Below are 27,353 nucleotides of genomic sequence, written 5' to 3'. Positions count from 1 at the left end.
TGAGGCAGGAGAATTGCTTGAACCTGGGAGGCAGACTTTGCAGTGAGCCGAGATCGTGCCATTGCACTCCAGTCTGGGCGACAGAGCGAGATTCCATTTCAAAAAAAAAAAAAAGAATTTTTATTACTGTTTCCTGAAAAATGGTTTTTGTTAACTCATTGATTATATCATTAAAAATACCTTCTAATAGTTCAGTACAATAATTTAGAACTTGATTTGTGTGGCTTTTTATAGTTATCTGAATGCATTCCTTTTGCCACATAGACCACATGGCTAGTTCTACTGTTTTTTTTTGTTTGTTTTTGCTTTTTTTTTTTGGCTTGTTTTTAATAAACCTTGCTGTTCAATAATCAGAGAAACTTTTATTTTGGAGGATTCTTCCAGTTGAGGTAGAAATGTCTTACATAATAGGAAAGGCAGATACAAAGTCCTAACATTTTCATAGCAGAGTTTACAAGTAAAATAACTTATCCATATAGGTTATCTTCATTGTGTAGCACCAGTATAAACAATGGTTTTATTAATCATTGAATCAGATGAAGCAGTTATAAATCACTTTTTACTTTGTGCTAAGAATTACTGTAATTTCAGGCCACTTTATTATTTCCTCTGAGCAGTTTCCATTGTAAGGTTGAGTTTCCCTTTTTAAAATTCAAATCATCACTAAAGGTTAAGATAATCAAATAGGAGTTAAAATAAGTTATGTTTGATCTTTTTCCCTTGAAAATAATGGTGAACTTATTGTCTACATTCTGATTACTAGGCAGAAATGCACTTGTTTAAATCATAGCAGTAATTACATTTGGAGGATATAATTACTCGATTTTCTAGTGGTGTGAAATACTTAAAAATTGTGCTTGTCTGTAACTGAAATGTTATAGAATTGTAATACTATAGGGATTATAGAGTTATATTTATTAGCTTTCCTCAAGAGACTGAAGCACAATATTTTTCATGTAACAATTCTTATCCAAGTGCTGCTAATCTGTTGTGCAAATAATGAAGCTATTTGGTTGCCTCTTTAGCTATTCACAAATCACTGTAATCTTTGAAACAATCTTGTTGTTCACTTGTATTAATATTTGGATATTGTGAGTTAATACTTTAGGAAAAAAAAAAATCCATCGACTCAGCCCTGTTAGCAAAACTGTTTGGATTCATTAGTTTTTATATGTGTTAACAGTAGAATAAATTTTGAAGGGGCTATTTACTACCAATGACTAAGGGGAAAATTATACTGTCACTATCATTTGACTTGAACATTTGTGGTATTATAAAGGTCTTGTCAGTTGTGTTCTAAATTGCTTAAGCCATACGTTCTCTTAAACAGGATGTTTTTTGTTTTCTTCCTTTCTAGCAGCCTTTTTCTTCTTTGTTATGGTTAATCCTCCATAGATTTTAGAAATTGAGAAGTTCTTGAAACATTTTATTTTCTTGAGTTCATCACTTTTGACTCTTGTATGAGATGTGATTTGTCATAAAAGATAGCCTTTCACTACTTCACTAAATGAATTTCAGAGTAAACACTGTGATTCTGCAGAGCGGATTCAGTAGGCTTTCCAATGTTTTCTCCTGCGATACAGTGCCTACCACCTTGAGGGCACTTCAATACTAGAGGATGAAAACTGAAACGTTTTGATGTTTATTGAATAACGAGATTAGAGAATATTTGATTTTTGTTGTCAGTGTATTAAAGAAATTTTCACATTGATAAATGTTCTCTAGGAATGTGTCTACATTCATCAGGTGTGAACTCCTGTACATGAATTTTGTATCTTGAATCCACATATAAAGTGTATCATCAATATAAAAATAAACATTATTTGCTTAAAGTTTTTGGTACTTTTTCGGTATTGACAGCTGAACTGTTAGGGTTTGCTTCATTCACGTATCTCAAAGGCTTTCAACTATCTTGGGGTTGATGCTTCTTGTTAGTTTGTAAATGTCTGAATCCTGGTTTTGGTTTTTCCGTGCCCTGCTCCTGGAACACGCGAAGGAAGGGGCTGTTGAATTGGGTGGAATCTGCTTACTCTTGGGCTGGTGTTAAGTCTGGGGATGGAACCAGAGTACTTAAAGTGGAATGGCTGGCTTGGCACTGACGAGTTCAGGGACCTGACTTAGGTTACTGATGTGGACCGTGACTTTTTGTTTGAGACAGTTTCACTCTTGTTGCCCAAGCTGGAGTGCAATGGCGCAATCTTGGTTCACTGCAACCTCCACCTCCCAGGTTCAAGCGATTCTCCTGCCTCCGCCTCCCAAGTCATTGGGATTCGAGGCATGGGCCACCAAGCCCGGTTAATTTTGTAATTTTAGTAGAGACGGGGTTTCGCCATGTTAGGCTGGTCTGAACTCCTGACCTCGGGTGAACCACCGCGCCCGGCCTGGAATGTGACTTAGAACAAGACAGTTTTTCCTGTTTTGTTTTTTTCTTTTCCTACTGCCTGTATGATTGCTATTTACTTAAAGAGACGGAGTCTCGCCGCGGTGCCCAGGCTGGCCTCGAAGCCCCGGACCCAGAGATCCTCCCAACTCGGTCTTCCGAGTAGCTGGGACCACAGGAGCGCGCGCCGGGCACTTTTGATGCTTTGAACTTTCTTCCTAAGGAGAAAGGAGACGGCCCAGCAGCGGATGGTGAAGCTAATCCAATATAGTGAGCCGCCACTAGCGTTTTTAAGTGCATTACATAATAAGAACGTGGTTCTGCTGGACGTTATGTACTCGGTTGCGATATAAAAGGTATCATCTACAGGAGGTGACAGGCGCCAAAGTTTAAAAACTGGTCTCAAGGTATAAGGACTAGTTTCTGGAGCTACTGCCTTCTGAGTGAAGATGGAGGCGCAGACTTCCCGGGTCACACAGTGGCGAGGCAGCTGCCTAGGGTGCGGCGGGACCGGGCGGCACGGGGGGCGTCTGGCCAAGCAGCGCAGCCCGCGCCGGGTTTGTAGCCAGCACAGCGCAGCGGGGCCTGTGGCACGGACTGGTTCTTTCACTTTTGACACGAAGCCCCTCCCACTTACCACGCTCTGCACACGCCCCTGTTAAAATAGAAAAAGACCAAGAGAGGCCTCGGAGACTCAGTCATCATCTGCGGCTCTGGCCGCTCGCTGACGTGGCGAACTGAGCTGACGGAGCGCCCGGCTAGGCACTCGCGCACTTCAGCCGTTCCGGCCCAACCGCCGCCCAGAGGTTGGAACAGTAGCCGCCAAAGGCCGCTCACGGGCGCATGCGCGCGTCGGACCAACTCCCTCGCGCAGTCACTTCCGGCGCGCTGGGAGACGTGCGGTTCCGGGTCGCTGCTCGGCTCTCCAGCCGGGCGGTGGGGGCTGGTGACGCGGTCCGGGGCTCACGAGAGGCCCCGGAGGCGGGGCTTTGCTGGCTGCCCAGAGAGAGGCAGGTGCGCGGGCCAGGACTCCGGGAATGCGAGTAGGCCCCTTATTCTCCCGGTGGCCTCTGTCTGTCCCCACAGCGGCCCGGTCAGGGTTGCCCAAGCCCCAAGGCGGGGGGCGGCACCGGGGTGCTGAAAGGGTGAGAGTGGGGGCGGAGGCGGGCTGCCTCGGCCTGGGAGTCTGGATCCTAGGATTCCGGGATTCCTCCCTGCGCGACCTTGGACAAGTCGCTCCTCTCTGGGGCTCAGTTTCTCTGCTGTCAAATGGGAGAGATGTTGGATCCTTCCTTTCTTTGACAGTCCAAGCACGGGCGGGGCTGGAGGGAGCCTGAGGGAGTGAGATCCAAACTGCCGTGGCAGGCACCTGCCTGCCTCCCTGGGAGTTAGGCATCTGTCTTTACCCAATTTTGCTTTGCTTTTTCTCAGTGCAAATCCGTGACTAGACAGTCCAGGGTCTGGCCAGGTAAACAGTGTGTGAGTATAGTAATCAACTGAGAAATAAATACTGGCCCCAGGAAAACTTAACCTCATTCAAATTGTTTTGCTTAGGGCTCCCAGGGAGAGATGAGTTTAGGCACCCGCTGTGGTGATCAATTTTGTTCTGTGCGCTTGTAAGTGACGCTCTTAGGCAAATAACAAATTCATAGATCAGGGTTAGGGAGGGCATCCCACTGAGAGTTGTGACAGGTTTTCTTACCCCCTTTAATCTTTCTTTTGTCCCTCTTCCTTCACTACTTCTCCCCATCCCTACCCAACATTTCGGCCATACACTTGAAATATCCAATGAATTTTATTTTGTCTTCATGCAGGACAGAATGCTTTGACCTCCAAGCTGTTTTAAATCTAGTAGATAAGCCAGGTGAGTAAGTGGTTTACAGACATTGAAAGTAAAGTTTCTGAAGAATTGTACAGACTTAATGGAGGATCTGAAGTGGTAAGATGGCATTTGTGTATCTCAGAGCAGAGCTTAGGTGTCCTCCACAAAACATGGAAAGTTAAGGTTGGAACCAGAATATTAGTGTTTTATACACCATTGGGAGGAAAAGATTTTTGAATCTTTCTTTGAATATCATGTCAAACATTCTGAAGAAAAGAAACAGGCTGGGTGCAGTGGCTCACACCTGTAATCCCAGCACTTCAGAAGGCCGAGGCAGGTGGATCACCTGAGGTCAAGAGTTTGAGACCAGCCTGACCAACACGGAGAAACCTCATCTCTACTAAAAATACAAAATAAGCCGGGCGTGATGGCGCATGCCTGTAATCCCAGCTGCTCGGGAGGCTGAGGCAGGAGAATCACTTGAACCCGGGAGGTGGAGGTTGCAGTGAGCCGAGATCGTGCCATTGCACTCCAGCCTGGGCAACAAGAAAGAAACTCCATCTCAAAAAAAAAAAAAAAGAAAAAGAAAAGAAACTGATTGGAGGTAATTTTATCAAACTCAGAACCACACAGCGTCTCCAGAAAATGTTCAAGGATATCAGATACCTATACAACAGAGTTGTCTGGCTTGTCTTTTTTCTGTTACCAGCTTTTCCTATTGGACAGTTGATTGCAAACCATCCTGAAACAGTAGGATATTACACCTTTTACATACTGAATTACATATTGGATATTGGATTACATATGAATCGAATTACCTGCGTTTTTGCCTTCAACTTAAAAAAATAACACTAAACTGTAGTTAAGCTTATTGGAGGAAGGATTTGAAATCATTAAGTTACGAATATGTGATGTTGATGTCTGCTCTGGGAAATTTTACCAAATGTGTTATATGTCATACTCAACATGGTGTAATTAAAAAAAAAAAAACAGAGATTTGTGAATGAGAGTCCTCTGTTCAAATACCAGCCCTGCCACTTAGCCACACAATCTTTGATAGATTACTACATCTCCTTGAGACTGGATTTCTTCATCTTATATGCATATGAAGCACCTGAGTGCTTTTTAAATGTTTAGTAATTGTGTTCTATAAGTGTACATGTACATTATGAAACTTAATTTTGAAATCTAAAACTTAACAACTGAGATGTGAAATCTTTCCAGTGTTTAACTTTTGAACTGTCCCTTTCATCTGGTTTATAGATCCTGTGTTGCCATAAGCCCTTGGCCCACATTTAAGGGGGAATGCAGCTAGCTTGGATGTCTGAAACTTTGTAGGCACCTGTGTCTGATTGCTAAACACAGGCACCAGGACTACTGAGAGCTCATCATCCGTGCCGGATAGCCACACAGCAAACATGTTTGCAAAACTGAAGAAGAAAATTGCAGAAGAGACTGCTGTTGCTCAGAGACCAGGAGGTGCTACTAGGATCCCACGGTCTGTGAGCAAGGAATCAGTTGCCTCAATGGGAGCTGACTCAGGAGATGACTTTGTAAGTATCTTTACTTAAGAAATATACTTTTGCAGGGAATTCTTCCAATAAATATTTTAAATTGCTTGATTATTTCATACCTTTCATGATTTGTAGCTATATAAGAGCCTGTACATCTGATTCTTCTTACTCTGAGGTACCTTTTTGTTAATGTTTGGTTTGTAAATGTTAAGGTACTCTTTTTTTTTCCTTATTTTTCTGTGAATTCCTCTTCATAGTCTCTCCAGTGTCCTCTTGTACTGTTTTTCCATCTGTATACCTTGTACCTCTTCTTTTGCATTTCATTTCTGAAAATGTCTGGGCCTGTTTTCATTGCAGACATATATACTTATATAACAACTAAGTCATTGCTGCTTAACAAGGTCTCTGAGTTGTGGTAAGGGGTTAGCCAGAGTGCATTGTTGTATTGGGAAGGTTGATGGAAAGATGGCAACAGTGATTACAGTATGTTTCTTTTTTTTTTTTTCTTTCTTTTTTTTTGAGATGGACTCTCACTCAGTAGCCTAAGGTGGAGTGCTGTGGCCTGATCTCAGTTCACTGCAACCTCTGCCTCTGGGGCTCAAGCAATTCTTGTGCCTCAGCCTCCAGAGTAGCTGAGACTAGAGGTGTACTCCACCATGCCTGGCTAATTTTTTGTATTTTCTTAGAGACAGGTTTTCACCATGTTGCCCAGGGTGGTCTCAAACTCCTGAGCTCAGGCGATCCGCCTGCCTTGGCCTCCCAAAGTGCTGGTATTACAGGTGTGAGCCACCATGCCTGGCCTACAATATGTTTCTTATTAGTAAAATACATTTGTGGCTATAAGATTTCAAAAAATGAAGATGTTGCTATATTAGGGAAATGTCATGCTTAAAAAATAAAGTGTGGCTTTTGCATATGACAGGGTCCTCTTAAGTTAGATAAATTTCTTTTTTTCTTTTTTTTTGAGACAGAGTCTCACTCTGTCACCCAGGCTGGAGTGCAGTGGCATGATCTCAGCTCACTGCAATCTCCACCTCCTAGGTTCAAGCAATTCTCCTGCCTCAGCCTCCCAAGTAGCTGGAACTACAGGTGCCCACCACCGTGCCCGGGATAATTTTTTTTGGTTTTTGGTTTTTGGTTTTTGTTTTTGAGATGGAGTCCCGCTCTGTCACCTAGGCTGGAGTGCAGCGGCGCAATCTCAGCTCCCTGCAATCTCCACCTCCCGGGTTTAAGTGATTCTCCTGCCTCAGCCTCCTGAGTAGCTGGAACTACAGGCACCTGCCACCACGTCCAGCTAATTTTTGTATATTCAGTAGAGACAGGGTTTCACTATGTTGGCCAGGCTGGTCTCGAACTCCTGACCTCATGATCCTCCCTTCTTAGTCTCCCAAAGTGCTGGGTTTATAGGGGTGGGCCACCAACACTTGGCAATAAATTTCTTTAAAACTCATTTATAATGCTTGATATGTATAAATGAATGTATATAATATATATGTAAAGTATAAAGCATAAAGTAAATCTATCACTCATCTGAAAAAATAGAACATTATCAATTCTGTTAAGCCACTTATATGCTTCTTCCAATTTCCTCTACCCAATTTAGGCTAGCATAACCACTATTCTAAATTTTGTATTTTTCATTCACTTGCTTTTTAAAATATCTTACCAGACATGTATGTATTCATAAATAATTTATTATTTAATACTGCTTGTTTTTGAAGTTATAAAAGTTGCACACTGTAGACTTCTTGGATTTCCTTTTTTAAAATTTAATTCAGCATGCTTATAAAATGCATCCATGTTATAGGAAGCTGTGGTTCATTTGTTCTTACTGCTGTATAAGATTCCAGGCTGGGCACAGAAGCTCATGCCTGTAATCCTAGTGCTTTGGGAAGCTAAGGCAGAAGGATTGCTTGAGGCCAGAAGTTCAAGACCAGCCTGGGCAACATAGCAAGTCCGCATCTCTACAAAAGTTTTTTTTTTTTTTTTTTAAGTTAGCCAGGTTGGTGGTGGTATGCCTGTAGTCCTAGCTTTTTGAGAGGCAGAGGCAAGAGGATCACTTGAGCCCAGGAGTTTGAGATTGTAGTGAGCTATGATCGTGCCACTGTACTCCCACCTACGCAACAGAGCGAGACTCTTGTCTCTAAAGATTTAAAAAAAAAAAAAGATCCCAGCTTTAGAAAACGCCACATTTTATCTCTGTCTTCTCCTGGCGATAGACATTTGAGCTGTTTCCATGGTCAGATGAGTCTTCCTCCTGCTTTCTTATACTGCCTGGATCCCAGGTCAGATTACATGGCAGAAGCTATTAGGTTATCGGGATGGAGCAATAAGATTACCAGGTCTACATTATCACTGGTTCCTATATTTTAGAGGAAATATAAGCACACATTTGAGCATTGGGCTGAAGGATGTAGTTTTAAGGCTGGGTTCTGTAACAGAAGGACCTGCTTTGCCTTCATTTTGACATGCTAAATGAAGTCATTTATTTAGTAATGTATCCCAAATACAGAGATTGACCTGGTTTCAGGAAGTACTTTATTTTCGGATTTCTCAAGTTTTGAACTTAATACAGCCTGATCCTCAGTTCCTGTCTCCAGACCCTTATACCCAACTGCATATATTTCTCCAAACAGATGCCTCCTCTGTGGCATCTCAAATTCTAAATGAACAAAATTGAATTCATCATTTCCATCTCCAGACGTGCACCTTCATCTTCCCAAGTCACCAGCCAGAAACCTTGGAGGTATTTTAGACTCTTCCCTCCTTTCACTTCTTGATGTCCAATCAGTCACCATGTATAATGGCTCCTATTTCTTTTTTTCTATTTTTTTTTTGGAGACAGAGTCTCACTCTGTCTCCCAGGCTGAACCCTGGGTTCAAGCAATTCTCCTGCCTCCGCCTCCCAAGTAACTGGGACTACAGGTGCATGCCGCCATACTCGGCTAATTTTTTGTATTTTTAATAGAGATGAGGTTTCACCGTGTTGCCCAGGCTGGTCTCGAACTCCTGAGCTCAGGCAATCTGCCCACCTCAGCCTCCCAAAGTGCTAGGATTACAGGCAGCTTTCATTTCTTAAATGTCTCAAACTTGCCTCTCTACTCCATCTTCTAGTAGTACATTTACTAGCACAGGTTAAGCATCTGTAATCTGAAAATTTGAAATCTGAAATACTCCAAAAAAACTTTTTGAGCGCCAACATGGCTACAAGTGGAAAATTCTACACATAAATACTTAACACAAATTTGTTTAATGCATATTATTTAAAATATTATAGAAAATTATGTTCAGGCTCTGTGTATAAAATGTATATGGAACATAATTTTGTGTTTATACTTGGGTCCCATCCCCAAATTATTAATTATGTATATGCAGACATTCCAAAATCTGAAAAAATCCTAACTCCAAAACACTTCGGATCCAAAACTGTTTGGGTAAGAGATACTCAACCTATACTATCATTTGATTTCAGACTGCCTTTCTTTCTGGGACAAATGTTGTAGTCTATCTGGGTTCCCTATCCCCAAAGTGACCTTTTGTTTTGACCTTTTGAGACAGGGGTCTCTTTCTTTCACCCAGGCTGGAGTGCAGTGGCGCGATCACAGCCCACTGCAGCCTTAACCTCCTGGGCTCAAGCGATTCTCCCATTTCAGCCTCTTGAGTGGTTGGCACAACAGTCACGTACCACCACACCCAGCTAATTTTTGCATTTTTTGTAGAGACGGAGTTTTGCCATGTTGCTTAGGCTGGTCTTGAATTCCTGGGCTCAAACAATCTGCCCACCTTGACCTCCCAAAATACTGGGACTGCAGGCGCTAGCGGCTGTGCGCAGCCCAAAGTGATCTTTCTAAAAGCAGATCTGTTGATGTCTCTCCAGTACTTAAGACTCATAGGCCGGGCGCGGTGGCTCACGTCTGTAATCCCAGCACTTTGGGAGGCCGAGGCGGGCGGATCACAAGGTCAGGAGATCGAGACCACAGTGAAACCCCGTCTCTACTAAAAATACAAAAAATTAGCCGGGCGCGGTGGCGGGCGCCTGTAGTCCCAGCTACTCAGGAGGCTGAGGCAGGACAATGGCGTGAACCCGGGAGGCGGAGCTTGCAGTGAGCCGAGATCGCGCCACTGCACTCCAGCCTGGGCCACAGCGCGAGACTCCGTCTCAAAAAAAAAAAAAAGACTCATAAAACTCAGTGGCTTTCCCATCATTTTCAGGATGAAGTACAAACCCATTATTATAGCATAATGGTAAACTGTCATGGTCTTGTCTCAGTTTATTTGGCCAACATTTTCTCACTGTACTTTCCTACACCCTGTGCTACAGCCAGATTGAATTTGTTGCACTTTCTAGAATGTACCACATTCTTTCATGCCTACAATTTTTGCACATGCTGTTTCCTCTCTCTAGAATGTCTTGTCTCCCCTTTCACTCCTTCATTCCTCTTCCAGACTGTTGTGCGTCTTAAGACTCAGCTTACATGTTACTTCCAGGAAACTCCCTTGACCTGACCTTCTCCTCTGGCAGCCCTCTCTCCTTTACCCCTGCTGGCTGTTTGGTGCCTTGACTTCTGCTAACCTCTGTAATAGCACCTACTGTATTGCATTGTTATTGATGATTTGCTTGTTTGTCTCTTCCACTGAACTGGGAGTTTCATGAAAGGCGATAAGGGAAGTGTAGCCCTTAGGAACTCAGGTCTGGTTATAGAGCCATATCTGCTCTGTTATTTTTATGTGACTTTGGGCAAGTTTCTTCATTTTTTTCTTTCCTTATTTTCCACATCTATAAAATGGGGATAGGAACTCTATCTATCTTTATTAAAATATGTGTGTCAAGGATGCCCAAGATCATCCCCAGATTTGATTATTCACTAGGAGGACTCACAAGACTCAGCATACAGTTTTACTCACTGCTGTAATTTATTACAGTGAAAGGATCTAAAACAGAGTCAGCAAAGGGAAAACGTGCATGGGGCAAAGCTTGGAGGAAACAGGTGCAGGCTTCCAAGATTCTTCTCCCAGTGGAGTAACATAGGACACGCTCCATTCTCCCAGCAATGAGTTGTGACATCACATGTAAAATGTCTACCAGGGAAGCTCATTAGAGACTCAGTGTCCAGGGTTTTTATTGGGTACTGGTCGTGTGAACACCCTCTGCCTACTGGGTATCAAAATTCCAGACTCCGGGCCAGGTGGGGTGTCTCACACCTGTAATCCCAGCACTTTGGGAGACCAAGGCGGGTGGATCAGTTGAGGTCAGGAGTTTGAGAGCAGCCTGGCCAACATGGCAAAACCCTGTCTCTACTAAAAACACAAATATTAGCTGGGCATGATGGCACACACCTGTAGTCCCAGCTACTCAGGAGGCCCAGGAGAATCGCTTGAACCCAGGAGGCAGAGGTTACAGTGAGCCAACATTGTACCACTGCACTCCAGCCTGGGTGACAGAGCAAGACTCTGTCTAAATAAATAAATAAATAAATAAATAATCCAGACTCCAGAAGGAAACCAGGTATTCAGCATAAACCATATTTTTGCACAAACATTTTAGGCACAATGAGCCATTCTTAACAGAATAATGGGAACCCTCCCAAAGCCTAAGTTCCCAGATGCCAGGCAAGGACCAACCTTAAAAGCAGGCCTTTCTAAGGACAACAGTCTGAGGCCTGTAATGTCAGTTCTTCTGCTTAGGATGTAAAGCACTTAGCATGGAATCTGGCTCTAAGCATTTCATAATTAGCTGCTGCTGCTGTTATTTTGGATAGGAGCTCTTTGTTTCACCACTATTCCTAGTGCTTAGCACAGTAGTGAGACATTCTATGTCTCACTAACAGTAATAATCATAACAGCTTCTTATACTGCTAGTGCTGTGGTCTGAATGTTTGTGTCCCCAAAAATTGATATATTGAAACCTAATCACCAGAGCAATGGAATGAGGAGGTGAATCGTCTCCGAGATGATTAGCTCATGAGGGAGGAACCCTCATGAATGGGATTAGTGCCCTTACAAAAGAGGCCCCAGAAAGCTGCTTTGCCCCTTCCACCATGTGAGGGCACAGCTAGAAGGTGTCATGTATGAACCAGAAAGTGGGTCCTCACTAGACACCCAATCTGCTGGCACCTTAATTTTGGACTTCCCAGACTCCAGAACCGTGAGAAATACATTTCTGTTGTTTATAAGTCACACGCTTTATGGCATTTCGTTATAGCAGCTCAAATAGACTAAGACAACTAGTAATAGATGACACATATTAAAGCTAATATGTGCCAGGCTGTGTTTTAGGGATTTGACAAGTATTGATTTACTTAATCCTATTCACAGCTCTGTGAGGCAAATGATATTTGTTATCACAGATTGCAAATGAGGAAACCAGTGCACAGAGAAGTTGAGTAATGAGCCTAAGTTCTTACAGCTTGAAAGTGGTAAAGCTGGAACCTGAAGCAAGGTCTTCTGACACCAGAGACTCTCCTCTTAACTGTCCACTGTCCTGACTCTTAGTACATATTGGATGGGCAGTTGGCTGGACATGTAGATGAATATTTGAAGTGAATTATTGAATCATCTTTAAAAACATTTTGGGGATACAATGGGAAACATGATTAAGGACTGGATGTTAGTATTTTTTGTTAGGAATGATAATCATATGTTGTCTATGAAGAGAAATATCCTTATTTTTTAGAAATAGTTATCAGAGTATTTAGGATGAAATGTAATGATGTCTGTTATTTAAATTACTTCAGAAAAATAAAAATTGGTGAAACAAATAAGGCAAAGCTTCAGCGATTGTGAAAGTAGATGGAAAGTGTTCATTAGACCAATTTCTCTCCCTTTCTATAGTTTGAAAAATTTTATGATGAAAAGTAAAAGAGATTTTTAAAACTGAGTTATTAGCAATCGCAAGCAGTGCCCATAGTAATAGTAGTATTCATTTATTTTAAAATAATCTGGTTTTTTGGGAAAAATGTATGCCTCATTAATATATTGGTTTGTTGAATGCATATTATCTGCTGAAGTCTATGATGCAAATTAGAGTTTTAGATTGATATCCCTTTGTTTTATAGATGAAGATACTGAAACTTTATCAATATTGGTGAAAGATTCATAGTCATAGGCCAGCTTTTGATCCCTACAGAACTCCCGCCCTCTTTATCCCAGGACTTTACTTTTGGAAAGATAAAGTGATTTTTTTATCGTGGCAAATATAGTTTTTGTATTACATACTTGCTATAATAATGGATCTATTTACTATTATTTATTTCAATAACATGTGTACACATACGATATATCTGTTTAGCATCTCCTCTCTCCTTCACTTTAAGAGGCAGAAAGCATTGCTTCCACTTTCCAGGTAGAGAAACTAGGCCCAGTTACGTTAAGAAGCTTTTCAGTGACTACAATTAATTGAAGTGTAACCAAACCTAAAGTAGACCTGTCACTTTCTGGCTCAGTACTGTGGTCTCACACATATATGAATTCGACCTTCCTTGTGTCTACCTCAACAGGCTTCCGATGGAAGCAGCTCCAGAGAAGATCTTTCATCCCAGCTTTTGAGAAGGAATGAACAGATGCGAAAGTTAGAGGCCAGACTTTCTGGTATGTCTAAGAACTTGTAAAAAACAAACACGAGAAACTTGCCTTGCTTGACTCTTCCTATAAAATAGCCATATAGGATTTATAGTTATTTTCACATATCATTTTGATCTTTTTAAATAGGAGCAAGTATACCCTCTTCTTTTTTTAGTGTACTAAATAGTGTAAATTCAAAACTGAATTTGAAAGTTTATTAAAAAAATTTTTCTGCTCCTGAGGTTTCTAGCCATGGAAATAAAAGATGGTAATAGTGTATGTACAATAGATTTGACCATCTTCCACCATTAGCATAGCCTGCTTTCAGGTGGAAAGGGATAGGGTTAGTTTTTAAAGGGAATGGCCAACAGATATTGGATTCATCAGCACCAGAGAGAGATTGGTTCTATGTTGCCACTTCCTGCAGCTCATACCACCTGTGTAAGTGTCGTTGTAGGTCTTTGGGCCACTTTTCAATGGTATTTCTGACTTCAGCACCTGCATAGAAGGTGTAACTCTCATTATGTCTTTTGTGTGCAGTTTACATAGCTCCCATTATATCCTTTGCCTGAGGAGGGCATGGTCATGATAGAATTGTGAGTTATTATTTTGGTTTCTGCCAGTGGATACGTTTGGAAAACTTCATCCTATAAAGTGGTTCATGGCTTCTGTGTGTCTTTTTGTCCCTTGGCTTTTTTTTTTTTTTTTTTTTTTGAGATGGAGTCTCGCTCTGTTGCCCAGGCTGGAGTGCAGCGGCGCAATCTTGGCTCACTGCAAGCTCTGCCTCCCGGGTTCATGCCATTCTCCTGCCTCAGCCTCCCTAGTAGCTGGGACTACAGGCACCTGCCACCATGCCCAGCTAATTTTTTTTGTATTTTTAGCAGAGACGGGGTTTCACTGTGTTAGCCAAGATGGTCTCGATCTCTTGACCTCGAGATCTACCTGTCTAGGCCTCCCAAAGTGCTGGGATTACAGGCGTGAGCCACCATGCCCGGCCGTCCCTTGGCCTTTTAATGCCCATTTTATTGGAGTAAAACAGCAGACCCAAATTCACCAAGTGGTATGTGAAATATTTATATTTGTGTAGCTATCAGACCCGGATTCACCACATTGTATGTGAAGTATTTGTATTTGTGTAGCTATCAAAGGTTCATAGCATAATTCACAACTACTAATTATTTTGTCCTCACTAGAGCCTTATTAGGCTTAGCAAGGTTAAGGCCTTACAAGTAGTAAACGGTAGAGCTGGGATCCAAACCCAGATTTATTTGATGCTAGAGTCTTAATTCCATCTGCTTTAAACTTAATTGTTGCTATCCTGTTACTCCTACCCATACATAGTATCAGTAACAGAGGTAAAGTAATTTTACACTTCTTTAATGTTGAAGAGAGAGTTATAAAATAATATATGTACCTTCCCCATATGGTAGGAAGAATAGTTGGGCTTGACTTACATTAGAGAAGGGACAGGGAAGAGAGCTGCCGTTTATTGGGCCCACTATGTCCTGAGTAGTGTCCTACAGTATTAGTATGAGTAATGATAATTGTCACAGTGACAACAATAACAGCTGCATTTTATTGAGCACTGTGTGCAAAGCACTTAAGGCATGTAAAATGTTTTATTATCTAATGCATCGTTTGTGGTAGGTACAATTAATATCATTTAATATATGAAGAAACTAATACTACAGGATCAATAATTTGCTTAAGGTCCGCAGCTAAGGACTGACAGAGTTGGGATTTGAGCTACTGTCTATGTTTTCACTAAACCATAATTATCTTCTTTGGCCACCTAGATAATTAATTCTGACATTCACATTTTTAATATAGCATAGGTAACCAAGTTCCTGTGTAGAAAGGGAGCTCACTTTTTTAGAGAATTAAGTGCTATCACTATAAAGACAATGCTGCACCTAAGGTGTCTGTTATCGCCCTAACTACTGTTCCTGAGTTGTGTGGACTGTAAGTGAGCTGTTTAGTGAGTTCGCTTTGATCTGTCCTACTGCTAAGGCTGGAAGAGGAAGTGGAAACTGAGATTTGAAATTAAGTCATGAGATAAATCTGTGTTTTTCCTAGCAGGACATTTCTGATCACTAGGCTAAGCCTAATTCTTGTTTTCCATCAAGGCTAAACAAACCTGCCTTTTTGTACTCACCATTTATACACCATGGATAATTTGTACTATACTTGTTTTCCTGTGTTGTTCATTGTTAATGGGAGGCTGTCTGCCTAGCTTTCCTTAACAGGAGTGGTTTTCAGGTTAAGAAAATCATCATCATTTCCACTCATTTTTTTGTTTAATTAACTTCCTTTCCTGATGTTTGTCCATTTCTGGTATGTGCGTCACCCTCCTCACCCAAGACTATGCTGAACAGGTCCGAAACTTGCAGAAGATAAAAGAGAAGCTTGAAATTGCATTAGAAAAACACCAGGATTGTACGTATTTTTTTCCTGCTTTTTCAATCTCTTCAAGCTTTAGTTTTTTGAAATGGAACAATAGCATATGGTTAAGCTTGTCCTTCTTGAAAGCATGAATCTTTATTTTATAAGTAGTATACTTCTTAATCAAGTTGATAAAACATTTGGCTGATATAAAAGTTATAAGTATACAAGTTTTATTTATGTTGCTTTATAAAGGCATGATTCTTAGGAGTAGGTCATTAGGTGTATCAGCTTGTCTCTATCCAGTTGACCCCTTTATTTAGGCTACCCTCAGGTTTTAATAAAATCTAGTACCTATCCCTTAGGTCTGGATTAGGAAATGGTTTCTCACCACAGCTTCATTACTGCTGTGTTGAGTAACTGGGAGAAATCCCTGTCATCACTCCCTCAGCAATAAAGCATACATTTTATGTAGTCTGCCCTAAATCATATGTTCTTTGGGTACCATCCAAGAAAGATGTTAGTAGAAGTAGAAAGTTATTTTTTTGCTGATATGTACTAAAAAAACTTTTAAGGAAAATAAAGTAAAAGCAAGGCTTTTTGTTTGTTTGTTTTGATTTTTGTTTTTGTTTTTAATTCTGATAAAGTGGTAGTAGCCATCACTTAGCATCAGCTTTGATGTTTTCTGGCAACCTACCTAACTCAGTGTTCTATCATTGTACCATTTAAGAAGTTACCTTTGGCATCTTTTTAAATATATATACTTGTCTATTACAAGAAACAAAAACAATAAGGAAACAAACAAGCAAACACTGTGGTCTGTTACCAAGGCCAAAATATTCTTCTGGAAAGTTGAGGTGGATCAAGCTTTTCCTAGTACCATAATCCACTTATGTGACTTTGGCCTTTTTCATTAGGTGACAGTTTTAAAATAATCACATGGGCTATTTGTCATGCTGTTTCTGAAGTATTTTCATATCTCAAATAGAGCCTCTTTGTTAACAGCTTCCATGCGGAAATTTCAAGAGCAGAATGAGACATTCCAAGCCAACAGAGCCAAAATGGCAGAAGGACTGGCTTTGGCATTAGCCAGAAAGGACCAGGTATTTTATATGTGGCACTGCCCAAAACTAGTGGAAAGATTTCACTTAGTGACATGACTTCAAAAATATGACATAACCTACAGAAAATATTTATAGCCTAGGAGAAAAGGAATGTTATAAGTTCTTTAAGGTTTTCTTTGGCCTTTTCTTGTAAAGTGAAGAAACTTTACAGTTCTAATCATGAAATGTGTCCAGAATGTGAGAGTATCATTCCTTGCATCTGTATAGTTTCATAAAATTGAGAAGGGAAATAGTGTATCTGTAATCTGATGGCAGGCCCCAAAATAAGAGAAAAGGTCTCTGCCCTCTAAAAACCTCTCTGAAAGTCTAAGCCCCAGACATTTTCCTTTTATCCTGGAGAAGATATTATTAACCTAGTCATAATCCATAGTATACAGAGTTCTTCCAACCTCTGTTCCCACGTTTCTTCAATCCCAACCAGCTGGACAGAGGGGAACTCCTATAATCTCAACAGAACCAACCACTGGAAGATGCTGAATGAATAACCACAAGGAAGGAAAATAATTCTGTTACTGGCTATTACAGTAATTATGAAGTATATTTTGTTCAAAATAATAGATGACATTTTAAATTTAAGATAAGCATCAATGTGTTGTAATGATAATTTTGATTTATTAAGACAGCTTGTTATGTTTCACTTAAGAAATTGTGTAATTTATTTCATCTGGAGGAGGTGGGTTGGTTGATTGGTTTTAAAGTGTCTGTTCATCATCTAGGACATTTACTAGTCAGAAAAAATACCATTTACCAATACTTAGTGGATAACTATGGTATGAATGTATATAAATGAAGAAATAATCTAAAATTCATGGATTCTGATTATAGGCAATCAGTATATTGCCTTTTGTGCGAATGGGTTTTTTTTTTCCTCACTATTTTATGGTTTGTGAATAAGGGGCATGATTCTTTTTCTTTTAATTTACACAGATGGCATAAAGCATGTTGGTAAAATCAAAATGAAAAGGAAAATAATGATCAGGGACTGCAAAAGATCCTCCCTACTCCCCCAGTTTCAGGAATTGATTTCTAAACATCATTTGCAGAATTACTCAACTCAGCTGGTCCCAGCTACCCACTCCCAAGAAACAACAGTACTCAGGCAAAACTCCCAGGAACAAGCTGAGAAGCTGCATCAGAACAGCAGATACGGCTTTTCTTGGGTGTCCTGCTTAGTAAAAATCTGCAGGCTTATATTCATGAATTCATTCTGTTCTAGAATCTTAGATAAAGTGCATTTTTTTTTTTTTTTTTTTTTTTTTTTTTTGAGACGGAGTCTCGCTCTGCCGCCCAGGCTGGAGTGCAGTGGCCAGATCTCAGCTCACTGCAAGCTCCGCCTCCCGGGTTCACGCCATTCTCCTGCCTCAGCCTCCCGAGTAGTTGGGACTACAGGCGCCCGCCACCGCGCCCGGCTAGTTTTTTGTATTTTTTAGTAGAGACGGGGTTTCACCGTGTTCGCCAGGATGGTCTCGATTTCCTGACCTCGTGATCCACCCGTCTCGGCCTCCCAAAGTGCTGGGATTACAGGCTTGAGCCACCGCGCCCGGCGATAAAGTGCATTTTCTTCTACTGCTGTGACTCTTGCCTTTTTTAAACCAAGTTTATGGATTTTTTTTTAATTGGCTTTTTTGTTTTGTTTGGTTAGTTGCTTTCTGGGAAGAGTTGGGTTGTTCTGTTTTCTGGAAATCTTGGTATTACAGATGCTCTTCACTGGAAACCATACTTTTGTATTGTTTTGTTTTAGGAATGGTCAGAAAAGATGGATCAGCTTGAAAAGGTTAGTTCATCTTTATTTTTGTCTCATTTTTGTTGGTCTCATCTCTAGGGTTTGGAAAACGTTTTATCCAGTAACCAACATACTGATTGCTATACCACCTCTTGGAAGCAGGACAGTTTATGATTAGATACTGACTCGAAAAGCTCAGATCCTCCCCTTTTTTGGTGAATGTGCAGGATGTCTTTTGTTTGCCCCTCCTGATATACTCTGCACTCCTCCTCTCTTCCCTTTCTCTGCCTACCTGAACGCTGATAGAGACTGTATCAGCAGGGCTTAAAATGCCCTCTGGCATCCGGTTGGGTTCAGCCAGTGGGGAACCCTGAAAGAACCATGTGTGAAAGAAGATGTGGTCAGGAAGTTTCTTCCCCCACCTTTCCCCATGTGGGGTCTCTTCAGCTTAGTTGCATCCCATGGCCAAAATCACAGTTTCAGTGGGACCTTTGGTTTGCCTTCTTGACATAGTTTTTCTCTCTCTGGGTTTCCTATAACCTCTTCATCTTTTTGCCCCTTTATGCCCATCTGTTACCAGCACATTATCTTTTGGGCTATATTACCCATCCCACAGCTTTAATAAGCCCTTTTATTAAACCATCCTCAAAATGCCTGATTTGAGTTGGCCATCTCTTTACTGCTGTGGTTCTGATTGACACTGTGGTAATATTAGGAACACTTAAAGATGAAGCAGTGGGGAAGGAAGGCATTTCTCAAGGCTGAGCATTGAACATATATGAGAACCTCTTTGCTAGATGTAGATGAGGAAAATTGATTATTCTTATACCGTTGCTTGCATAACACCATGCAGGTACCTTAAGTAATATATTCCTGGCTCCCACAGATGAACAAGATGAAATTTCAAGTCTACAATTGGAAAAACATTTTAGTTTTAAAATAATCATTAGATCAACTATTTTTTTGCCATAAAACACCAAGTTAACTATTTACTTTCTGTTCTATAGAAATCCGATTATCAAGCTGAGAGAATACATTAACTTTTTTTGAGACAAGGGGTTGTTCTGTTGCCCAAACTGGAAGTGGCACAATCACAGCTCAGTGCAGCCTCAACCTCCTGGGCTCAAATGATTTTCCCCCCTAGGCTTCCTGAGTAGCTGGGACTGCAGGCATGAGCCACAATGCCCAGCTAATTTTTAAAAAAATTTTAATAGAGATGAGGTCTCACTGTGTTGCCCAGGCTGGTCTTGAGCTCATAGACCAAAGTGATCCTCCTGCCTGGCCTCCCAAAGTGCTAGGATTACAGACATGAGCCACTGTGCCTGGCAACATTTTTATATAAGGAAAGAATTATAGAAAAGTCAAGTCCCAAGGAAACCTGTGCTTGAAAAAAAAAAAAAATCCTCAAATATATGCTATTAATGACAGTCTTCTTAAATATGGAGGTATGGGTTGGATTAAGGTTTTCTTGTCATAAAAGAAACTCTTAAAATTATGGCAATTGAAATTCTCATTGAACTGTTTTTTTATCTTTTAAAATTTTGGTAAAGGGTATCCATATAGGGCTGAACCAGCTGAAAAACCTACTTAGGTTCATAAGGTTCACAAAGGGAATTTTCTCTTTGTTTTGTTTTGTTCTTTTGAAGGAGAGGTTGGGGGAAATTTTTCTTTTTTTTTTTTTTTGTGATGGAGTCTTACTCTGTCACCTAGGCTGGAGTGCAGTGGTGCGATCTTGGTTCACTGCAAGCTCCACCTCCTGGGTTTACTCCATTCTCCTGCCTCAGCCTCCCAAGTAACTGGGACTATAGGTGCCCGCCACCACACCTGGCTAATTTTTCTGTATTTTTAGTAGAGACAGAGTTTCACTGTGTTAGCCAGGATGGTCTCGATCTCCTGACCTCGTGATCTACCTGCCTCGGCCTCCCAGAGTGCTGGGATCAAAGGTGTAAGAGGTTGGGGAAATTTTCTAGAGTAGGAAGTAGTAATGAGACACCTATATAGGTCTTTGAAGCCACTTTCATTGTTAAAGATGTTTTGGGTTTTTTGGGTTTTTTTGTTTGTTTTTTTCAGTCAAGAATTAGAAACTGTAACAGCAGGGTTAATCCTTAAAAGAGTCCTTTTTTCTTTTTTTTTCTTTTTTTTTTTTTTTTGAGACGTGGTCTCACCACGATGCCCAGGCTGGAGTGCAGTGCAGTGGCACAGTCAAAGCTCACGGCAGCCTCGACTTCTTGGGCTCAGGTGATTCTCTTACCTCAGCCTCCTGAGTAGCTGGAATTTCAAGCACATGCCACCATGCCTGGCTAATTTTTTTGTATTTTTTATAGAGATAGAGTTTCACCATGTTGCCCAGGCTGGTCTCCAACTCCTGCACTCAACCAATAGGCCCACCTTGGCCTCCCAAAGTGCGGGGATTAGAGGCAAGAGTCCACTGCTAGAAATGATCATTTAATAAATTGTAACCTGCTGACACCAGTCATGTCTAATTTTTTTTTTTAACTTGGTAACTGAAATCAGTTCTACATTTAATCTACGTGCATTTAATTTTTTTCAGGCATTCAATCTTACTTGTTACTTGCGTTTTTCAGCCAGTTCAGTGTGTCACTAAGAATAGACATGTAGGCTGGGCACGGTGGCTCACGCCTGTAATCCCAGCACTTTGGGAGGCCGAGGTGGACGGATCATGAGGTCAGGAGATCAAGACCATCCTGGCTAACACAGTGAAACCCCATCTCTAGTAAAAATACAAAAAAAAAAAAAATTAGCCAGGCGTGGTGGTGGGCGCCTGTAGTCCCAGCTACTCGAGGGGCTGAGGCAGGAGAATGGTGTGAACCTGCGAGGCGGAGCTTGCAGTGAGCCAAGATTGTGCCACTGCACTCCAGCCTGGGCGACAGAGCAAGACTCCATCTCAAAAACAAAACAAAACAAAACAAGAATAGACAGGTAAAATAAGCTTGGACACAGTGGCTCACAACTGTAATCCCAGCACTATGGGAGGTGGAGGTGGGTGAATCACCTGAGGTCAGGAGTTCAAGACCAGCCTGGCAAACATGGCGAAACCTCATCTCTAAGTAGAAAAATTAGCCAGGCATGGTGTTGCACGCCTGTAGTCTCAGCTACTTGGGAAGCTGAGGCATGAGAATCACTTCAACCTGGGAGGTGGAGGCTGCAGTGAGCCGAGATCACACCACTGCAAACCAACCTGGGCAACAGAGTGAGACTCTGTGTCAACAAAAGAATAGACACATAAAATATATATCTGGACTTGCTAAGTAGATGTAAGAACTTTAAAGTTCTACGTAGGCCATGCACAATGGCTCATATCTATCAGCACTTTGAGAAGCTGAGGCAGGAGAATGTCTTGAGGCCAGGAGTTCAAGATCAGCCTGGATAATAGAGCAAGATCCTGTCTCTACCAAAAAAAAAAAAAAAAAAAAAAAGTTCTACATAATTGTTGCTCTTATTCCCCTTTTTCACAATTATTTAAAACATATTTATTTTTAAATAAATAATTAAATTCTCTAAAGGATTTATTTAATTAAAGAATTTGTAAATAATGCCATATTTCTGTAATGCTTCCCATTATCATTGCATTATTATCCACTGGCATGAGATTTCCTGAAGATTTTCCTTTATTAAGAGTTCCACTTTCAGGCCAGGTGTGGTAGCTCATGTCTGTAATCTTAGCACTTTCGGAGGCCAAGGCGGGAGGATTGCTTGAGCCCAGGAGTTCAAGGCCAGCCTGGGCAACTAGTGAGACTCTGTCTCTAAAGATAAAAATGATTTTAAAAAAGAAAAGATTTTCACTTTCGTAATACAGATTTCTAATGATTTAGTTGCCTGAGTTGATGTCTTTCTTTCAAATAGGAGAAAATTATTCTGACAGCCCAGTTACAGGAAATGAAGAACCAGAGTATGAATCTTTTCCAAAGGAGAGATGAAATGGATGAATTAGAGGGGTTCCAGCAGCAGGAACTAAGTAAAATAAAGCACATGGTATGCATTTTTGTTTTAGTAGCTAAATACTGAATAGATGATTATTCACTCAGATTTTACTAGTCATCACTCTCTAACTGCTGATAAACATAACACCACTAATATTTGATACTAATCATATTTGATGTTAATCATATTTGTATGTTTTAAAATTTATTAAAATAGAAAACTTCTGTTTGAAATGTTCTCTTTTTCTGTTGTTGTTTTTGTGTTTTTTTGTTTTTTTGTTTTTTTGTTTTTACCTACTAGGTATATAAATCCTCTTATAAACCCACAAAAATGTTATAAAAGTTTGGTTATTGGTCCACTTTTTTTTTTTTTTTAATGGATGGAGTCTCACGGTGTTGCCCAGGCTGGAGTATAATAGCTACTCACAGGTGTGATCATAGCACACTGCAGCCTTAAACTCGTGGGCTCAAGCTCTCCTCCCACTTTAGCCTCCCAAATAACTGGGACTGTAAGCATTTACTATAGGTGTGTGCCACCACGCCTGACAAGTTTAGATTTCTTTTTGTTTTTTCGTGTGTGTGTGTGTGTGTGTGTGTGTGTGTGTGTGTGTGTGTGTCACCTAGGCTGGAGTGCAGTGGCATGATGGTGGCTCACTGCAGCCTTGACCTCCAGGGCTCAAGGGATTCTTCCACCTAAGCCTCCCGAGTAGCTGGAACTACAGGCACACTACCATTCCCGGCTAATTTTTGTATTTTTTGTAGAGATGATGTTTCACCATGTTACCCAGGCTGGTCTCAAACTCCTGGGCTCAAACGATATGCATGCCTCAGCATCCCAATATGGTGGGATTACAGGCATGAGCCACTGTACCCAGCCCAGATTTGTTTTTAAGTGTATTTTTCTTTTTTAATTTTTTTTTGTTTTTGAGACAGAGCCTGGCTCTGTCACCCAGGCTGGAGTGCAGTGGCATGATCTTGGCTAATTGCAACCTCCACCTCTGAGGTTCAAGTGATTCTCCCGCCTCAGCCTCTCAAGTAGCTGGGATTACAGGCACCCGCCACCATGCCCAGCTAATTTTTGTGTTTTTAGTAGAGACAGGGTTTTGCCATGTTAGCCATGGCAAACAGTTAGCTGGTCCCAAACTCCTGACCTCAAGTGATCCACCCGCCTTGGCCTCCCAGAGTGTTGGGATTACAGGCGTGAGCCACCTGCCCGGTCTTAAATGTATTTTTCTTAGCATAGCCCAATGAAACTTTGTATTTTTGTGTCAGCTTTTAAAAAAAGAAGAAAGTCTAGGGAAAATGGAGCAAGAATTGGAGGCACGAACCAGAGAACTTAGTCGTACCCAGGAGGAGCTGATGAACTCCAACCAGATGTCATCAGACTTAAGCCAGAAGCTAGAAGAATTGCAGAGACACTACTCAACGCTGGAAGAGCAGAGGTTCTTGCTTGGTCTGTGGGGCCCTTGGGAAGAGGTGTTAGTGTAGTTCTGGCTATAGCCTGCTCACCTTTCCCCATTGTTCATTACACCATTTTCTGATTCCAGTGCTGGCAAAGGCTTCTGGACACATACTTACCTGCCTAGGACTTAGGCCCCACCCTACCTCCAACCCACTTTCCCCTTCAGCTGCTGAAACTCAGAACAGTTCCAGCCCTGCTGAGCAATTCAATGTGGTTTTAGTTTGTAAGGTATTATAGACTAAGGAGAGGCAGGTCAGGATTTCTTTCTTAAACTAGGATGGACTTTTTCTCCTTGGGCTCCTGCTTCAGAGAGAGCTGAGGCTTTTCCCATTGAAAACTGCATGTGGCTAATGATGCTTGTAGCCCTGACATAGAAAGAACCATTTGTATTTTTCCTACAGAAGACTGTATATTAGATGAGATATCCAAATTTGTTCATTGTCTGCTTTCTTTTAATGAAGAGATCATGTGATAGCTTCAAAAACAGATGCAGAAAGTAAGATCACAGCCCTGGAACAAAAGGAACAAGAGCTCCAAGCACTCATTCAGCAGCTTTCCATTGATTTGCAAAAGGTAAGTAGAGTATGAGGAGAAGACCTGGATTTCTAAGATTCATAAAAACTAGTTCTTTCAGATATTTCTGCCTAAGAGTGACTACTGAACATATATTTCTCATGCAGGCCACATGGCTCCATTTCTTATTCTAGCCAGGCTGCACTCAGATGGAAATGGCCATACAATTGCTTAGCAGAAGTAGTCAGTATTTTCCCATCAGGAATTCTTATACCATTTGGTCAACTCAAATATGTCTCTTTTTTTTTCTTTTTTTTTGAGACGGAGTCTTGCTCTTACTGCTCAGGGATTACAGGCGCCCGCCACTACACCTGGCTAATTTTTGTATTTTTAGTAAAGATGGGGTTTTACCATGTTAGCCAGGCTGGTCTCAAACTCCTGACCTCGTGATCCACCCACCTCGGCCTCCCAAAGTGCTGAGATTACAGGCATGAGCCACTGTGCCTGGCCTGACTCAAATATATCTTTAAGCACATAATGGACCTTGAGCATGAAAAATATAACAATAGTGGCTGACATGACCAGGGCTGTACGTTTGACATACTTGGCTGTAATCCAGTTTGTTCTATGGCACATAATCAAGTGATGTCATTACAATTTGTTTTTTCATTTCATTGACATACATTTGTTTTCTTTCTACATTAGGGCTGTGCCAAACTCTGAGAATATAAAGATGAACAATAATATTACTGAATATAAAGTAGTGTTTCTTAGGCCCAGCACTGTGACTCAAGCCTGTAGTCCTAGCACTTTGGTAGATCAAGGCAGGAGGATCACATGAGGTCCTCCTCTTGACCCCATCTCTACCAAAAAAAAAAAAATTAGCCAGTGTGGTAGTGTGCACCTGTAGTTCCAGCCGTTTGGGATCATGAGGTGGGAGGATCGCTTAAGCCCAGGAATTCAAGGCTGCAGTGGGCTATGAACATATCACAGCACTCCAGCCCAGGCAACAGAGCAAGACTATCTTTAAATATAAAAATAAGGCTGGGTGTGGTGGCATGTGCCTGTAATTCCAGCTACTTGGGAGGCTGAGCAGGAGTTTGAGTTAAATCTGGGAGGTGGAAGTTGCAAGTCAGCTGAGATTGCACCACTGCGTTGCAACCTGTCTAGGTGACAGAGAGAGACTCTGTCTCAAAAAAATAATAATAAATAAATAGAAATAAAATAAAGTAGTATTTCCCAATGGCATATTTCTTATTGGCATTTTGAGTAGAACAACTTGTATTGTATGATCGTCCGTTGCATTGCAGGACATTTAGCATTCCTGGCCTCTGGGTTCTGAATGCCAATAGCATCCTTTAGTCACTGACATCCAGCCCTTCCCCTCACATCACAGAACCACCCCCGTGTTGGGCAGTGCCATCCACGCTACCCTCATCTTTTGAGAAATGCTGATCTCAAGTGAGACAGAGCCTTACAGCATAATTACAGTACAGTAAGATTTTGTCAATAGAGGTCTGTATACCCCTTCTAGCTAAGTATTATCATACTTACAGATATCTAAGTGGAAACTAAGAGAGGTTATTGACCTTGTTCACAATTATACAGTAAGTGACAGAGTTGGATTCTAACCCAAGTCTTATTCCAAAACTCATGCTTATTCTATTGCACTTTGCTGCCTCACAATAAGGAGCACCCAGTAAATATATATATGAATGAATGACTGTGATACAAGCTTTCTACCCTCAACGAACTGAAAATCTCAGTACAGATGTTGTTTTCCTTCAGAGGCTTACAGTTTCATTATAGAACTCAAACCTATTGTAATCACAAGAAAAGAAATGCTCAAACAAGAAGTCTCATGTAAATGAACTAGATTTTTCTTTTTCTTTTTTTTTTGAGACATGGTCTTGCTCTTTCACCCAGGCTGGAGTGCAGTGGCATGAACGTCTCACTGTAGCCTCAGCCTCCCAGGCTGAAGTGATCCTTCCACCTCAGCCTCCCAAGTAGCTGGGACTACAGACACACACCACTACAACAGGCTAATTTTTATTATTATTATTATGTGTAGAGATGGGGTTTTGCTACGTTGCCCAGGCTAGTCTCAAACTCCTGGGCTCAAGTAGTCCACCCGCCTCAGCCTCCCAAAGTGCTGGGATTACAGAGGGGAACCACCACACTCAATCCTAGATTTTTCAAATACAAAATATATGCCATAGGGGAAGTACATTCCAGCCCAGGAGTCAAGGAAATCTTCCTAGAGGAACTGGAATGTCAAGGATCAGGAGGACAACAGGAGGCAGAAAAGGCAGAAGGTTAGAGAGTACATTTGGGGTCGTGGAAGAAGGGGGACAATAGACACACAACTTTGGTTTTTGTATTTTGTTTTTTTCTGAGACAGGGTTTCACTTTGTCACCCAGGCTGGAGTGCAGTGGCGTGATGTTGGCTCACTGCAACCTCCACCTCCTGGGCTCAAGCAATCCTCCCGTCTCAGCCTCCTGAATAGTAGGGACTACAGGCACATGTAACCATGCCCAGCTACTTTTTTGTATTTTTAGTAGAGACAGGATTTTACCATGTTGGCCAGGCTGGACTTGAACTCCTGGCCTCAAGTGATCTGCCCACCTCGGCCCTCAAAGTGCTGGGATTATAGGCACCTGGCCACAACTTTGATATTCAAGGGACCCTTTGATGTCAATTAGAACCATCTGTTGTTTTTATAATTGGAAAAATGGGGCTCAGGGAAGTCCAGACTGTGGTCACAGTAAGTTTCTTCATTCATGCTAGAAAGATTAGTTAAGCCTTACTATGTGCTGGGCTCTGTGCTGGGTGTTCATAATATTGTGGTGAGCAAAATAGATACAGTTCTTGCCTTTGTAATGCTTATAGTCTAGAAGGGAAGTCAGACATTAATCAGTAATCACATATATA

At 41.4% G+C, this 27,353-nt stretch overlaps 1 protein-coding gene across 2 annotated transcripts in view; it reads left to right on the top strand.

The window, feature by feature from the left end:
- Positions 1-3,250: 3,250 nt before the first annotated feature.
- Positions 3,251-27,353, top strand: part of GOLGA1 (golgin A1) — a 73,977-nt gene continuing 49,874 nt past the window's right edge. Inside the window, exons 1-10 of one of the 2 annotated variants that reach the window (XM_011988682.1) lie at positions 3,251-3,394; positions 4,195-4,244; positions 5,466-5,755; positions 13,213-13,303; positions 15,638-15,712; positions 16,664-16,761; positions 18,524-18,556; positions 22,370-22,498; positions 23,719-23,888; positions 24,370-24,481. In XM_011988682.1, coding sequence (XP_011844072.1) covers positions 5,621-5,755; positions 13,213-13,303; positions 15,638-15,712; positions 16,664-16,761; positions 18,524-18,556; positions 22,370-22,498; positions 23,719-23,888; positions 24,370-24,481 — 843 coding nt within the window. In that variant the 5' untranslated portion in view covers positions 3,251-3,394; positions 4,195-4,244; positions 5,466-5,620. Of the gene's footprint in view, positions 3,526-4,194; positions 4,245-5,465; positions 5,756-13,212; positions 13,304-15,637; positions 15,713-16,663; positions 16,762-18,523; positions 18,557-22,369; positions 22,499-23,718; positions 23,889-24,369; positions 24,482-27,353 lie in introns of both variants that reach the window. The other variant, XM_011988683.1, reaches the window with a different exon arrangement.

This window comes from Mandrillus leucophaeus, unplaced genomic scaffold, assembly GCF_000951045.1.
Source record: "Mandrillus leucophaeus isolate KB7577 unplaced genomic scaffold, Mleu.le_1.0 Scaffold335, whole genome shotgun sequence".
Taxonomy (NCBI): Eukaryota; Metazoa; Chordata; class Mammalia; order Primates; family Cercopithecidae; genus Mandrillus; species Mandrillus leucophaeus.
This window is presented reverse-complemented; position numbering and strand designations above follow the sequence as displayed.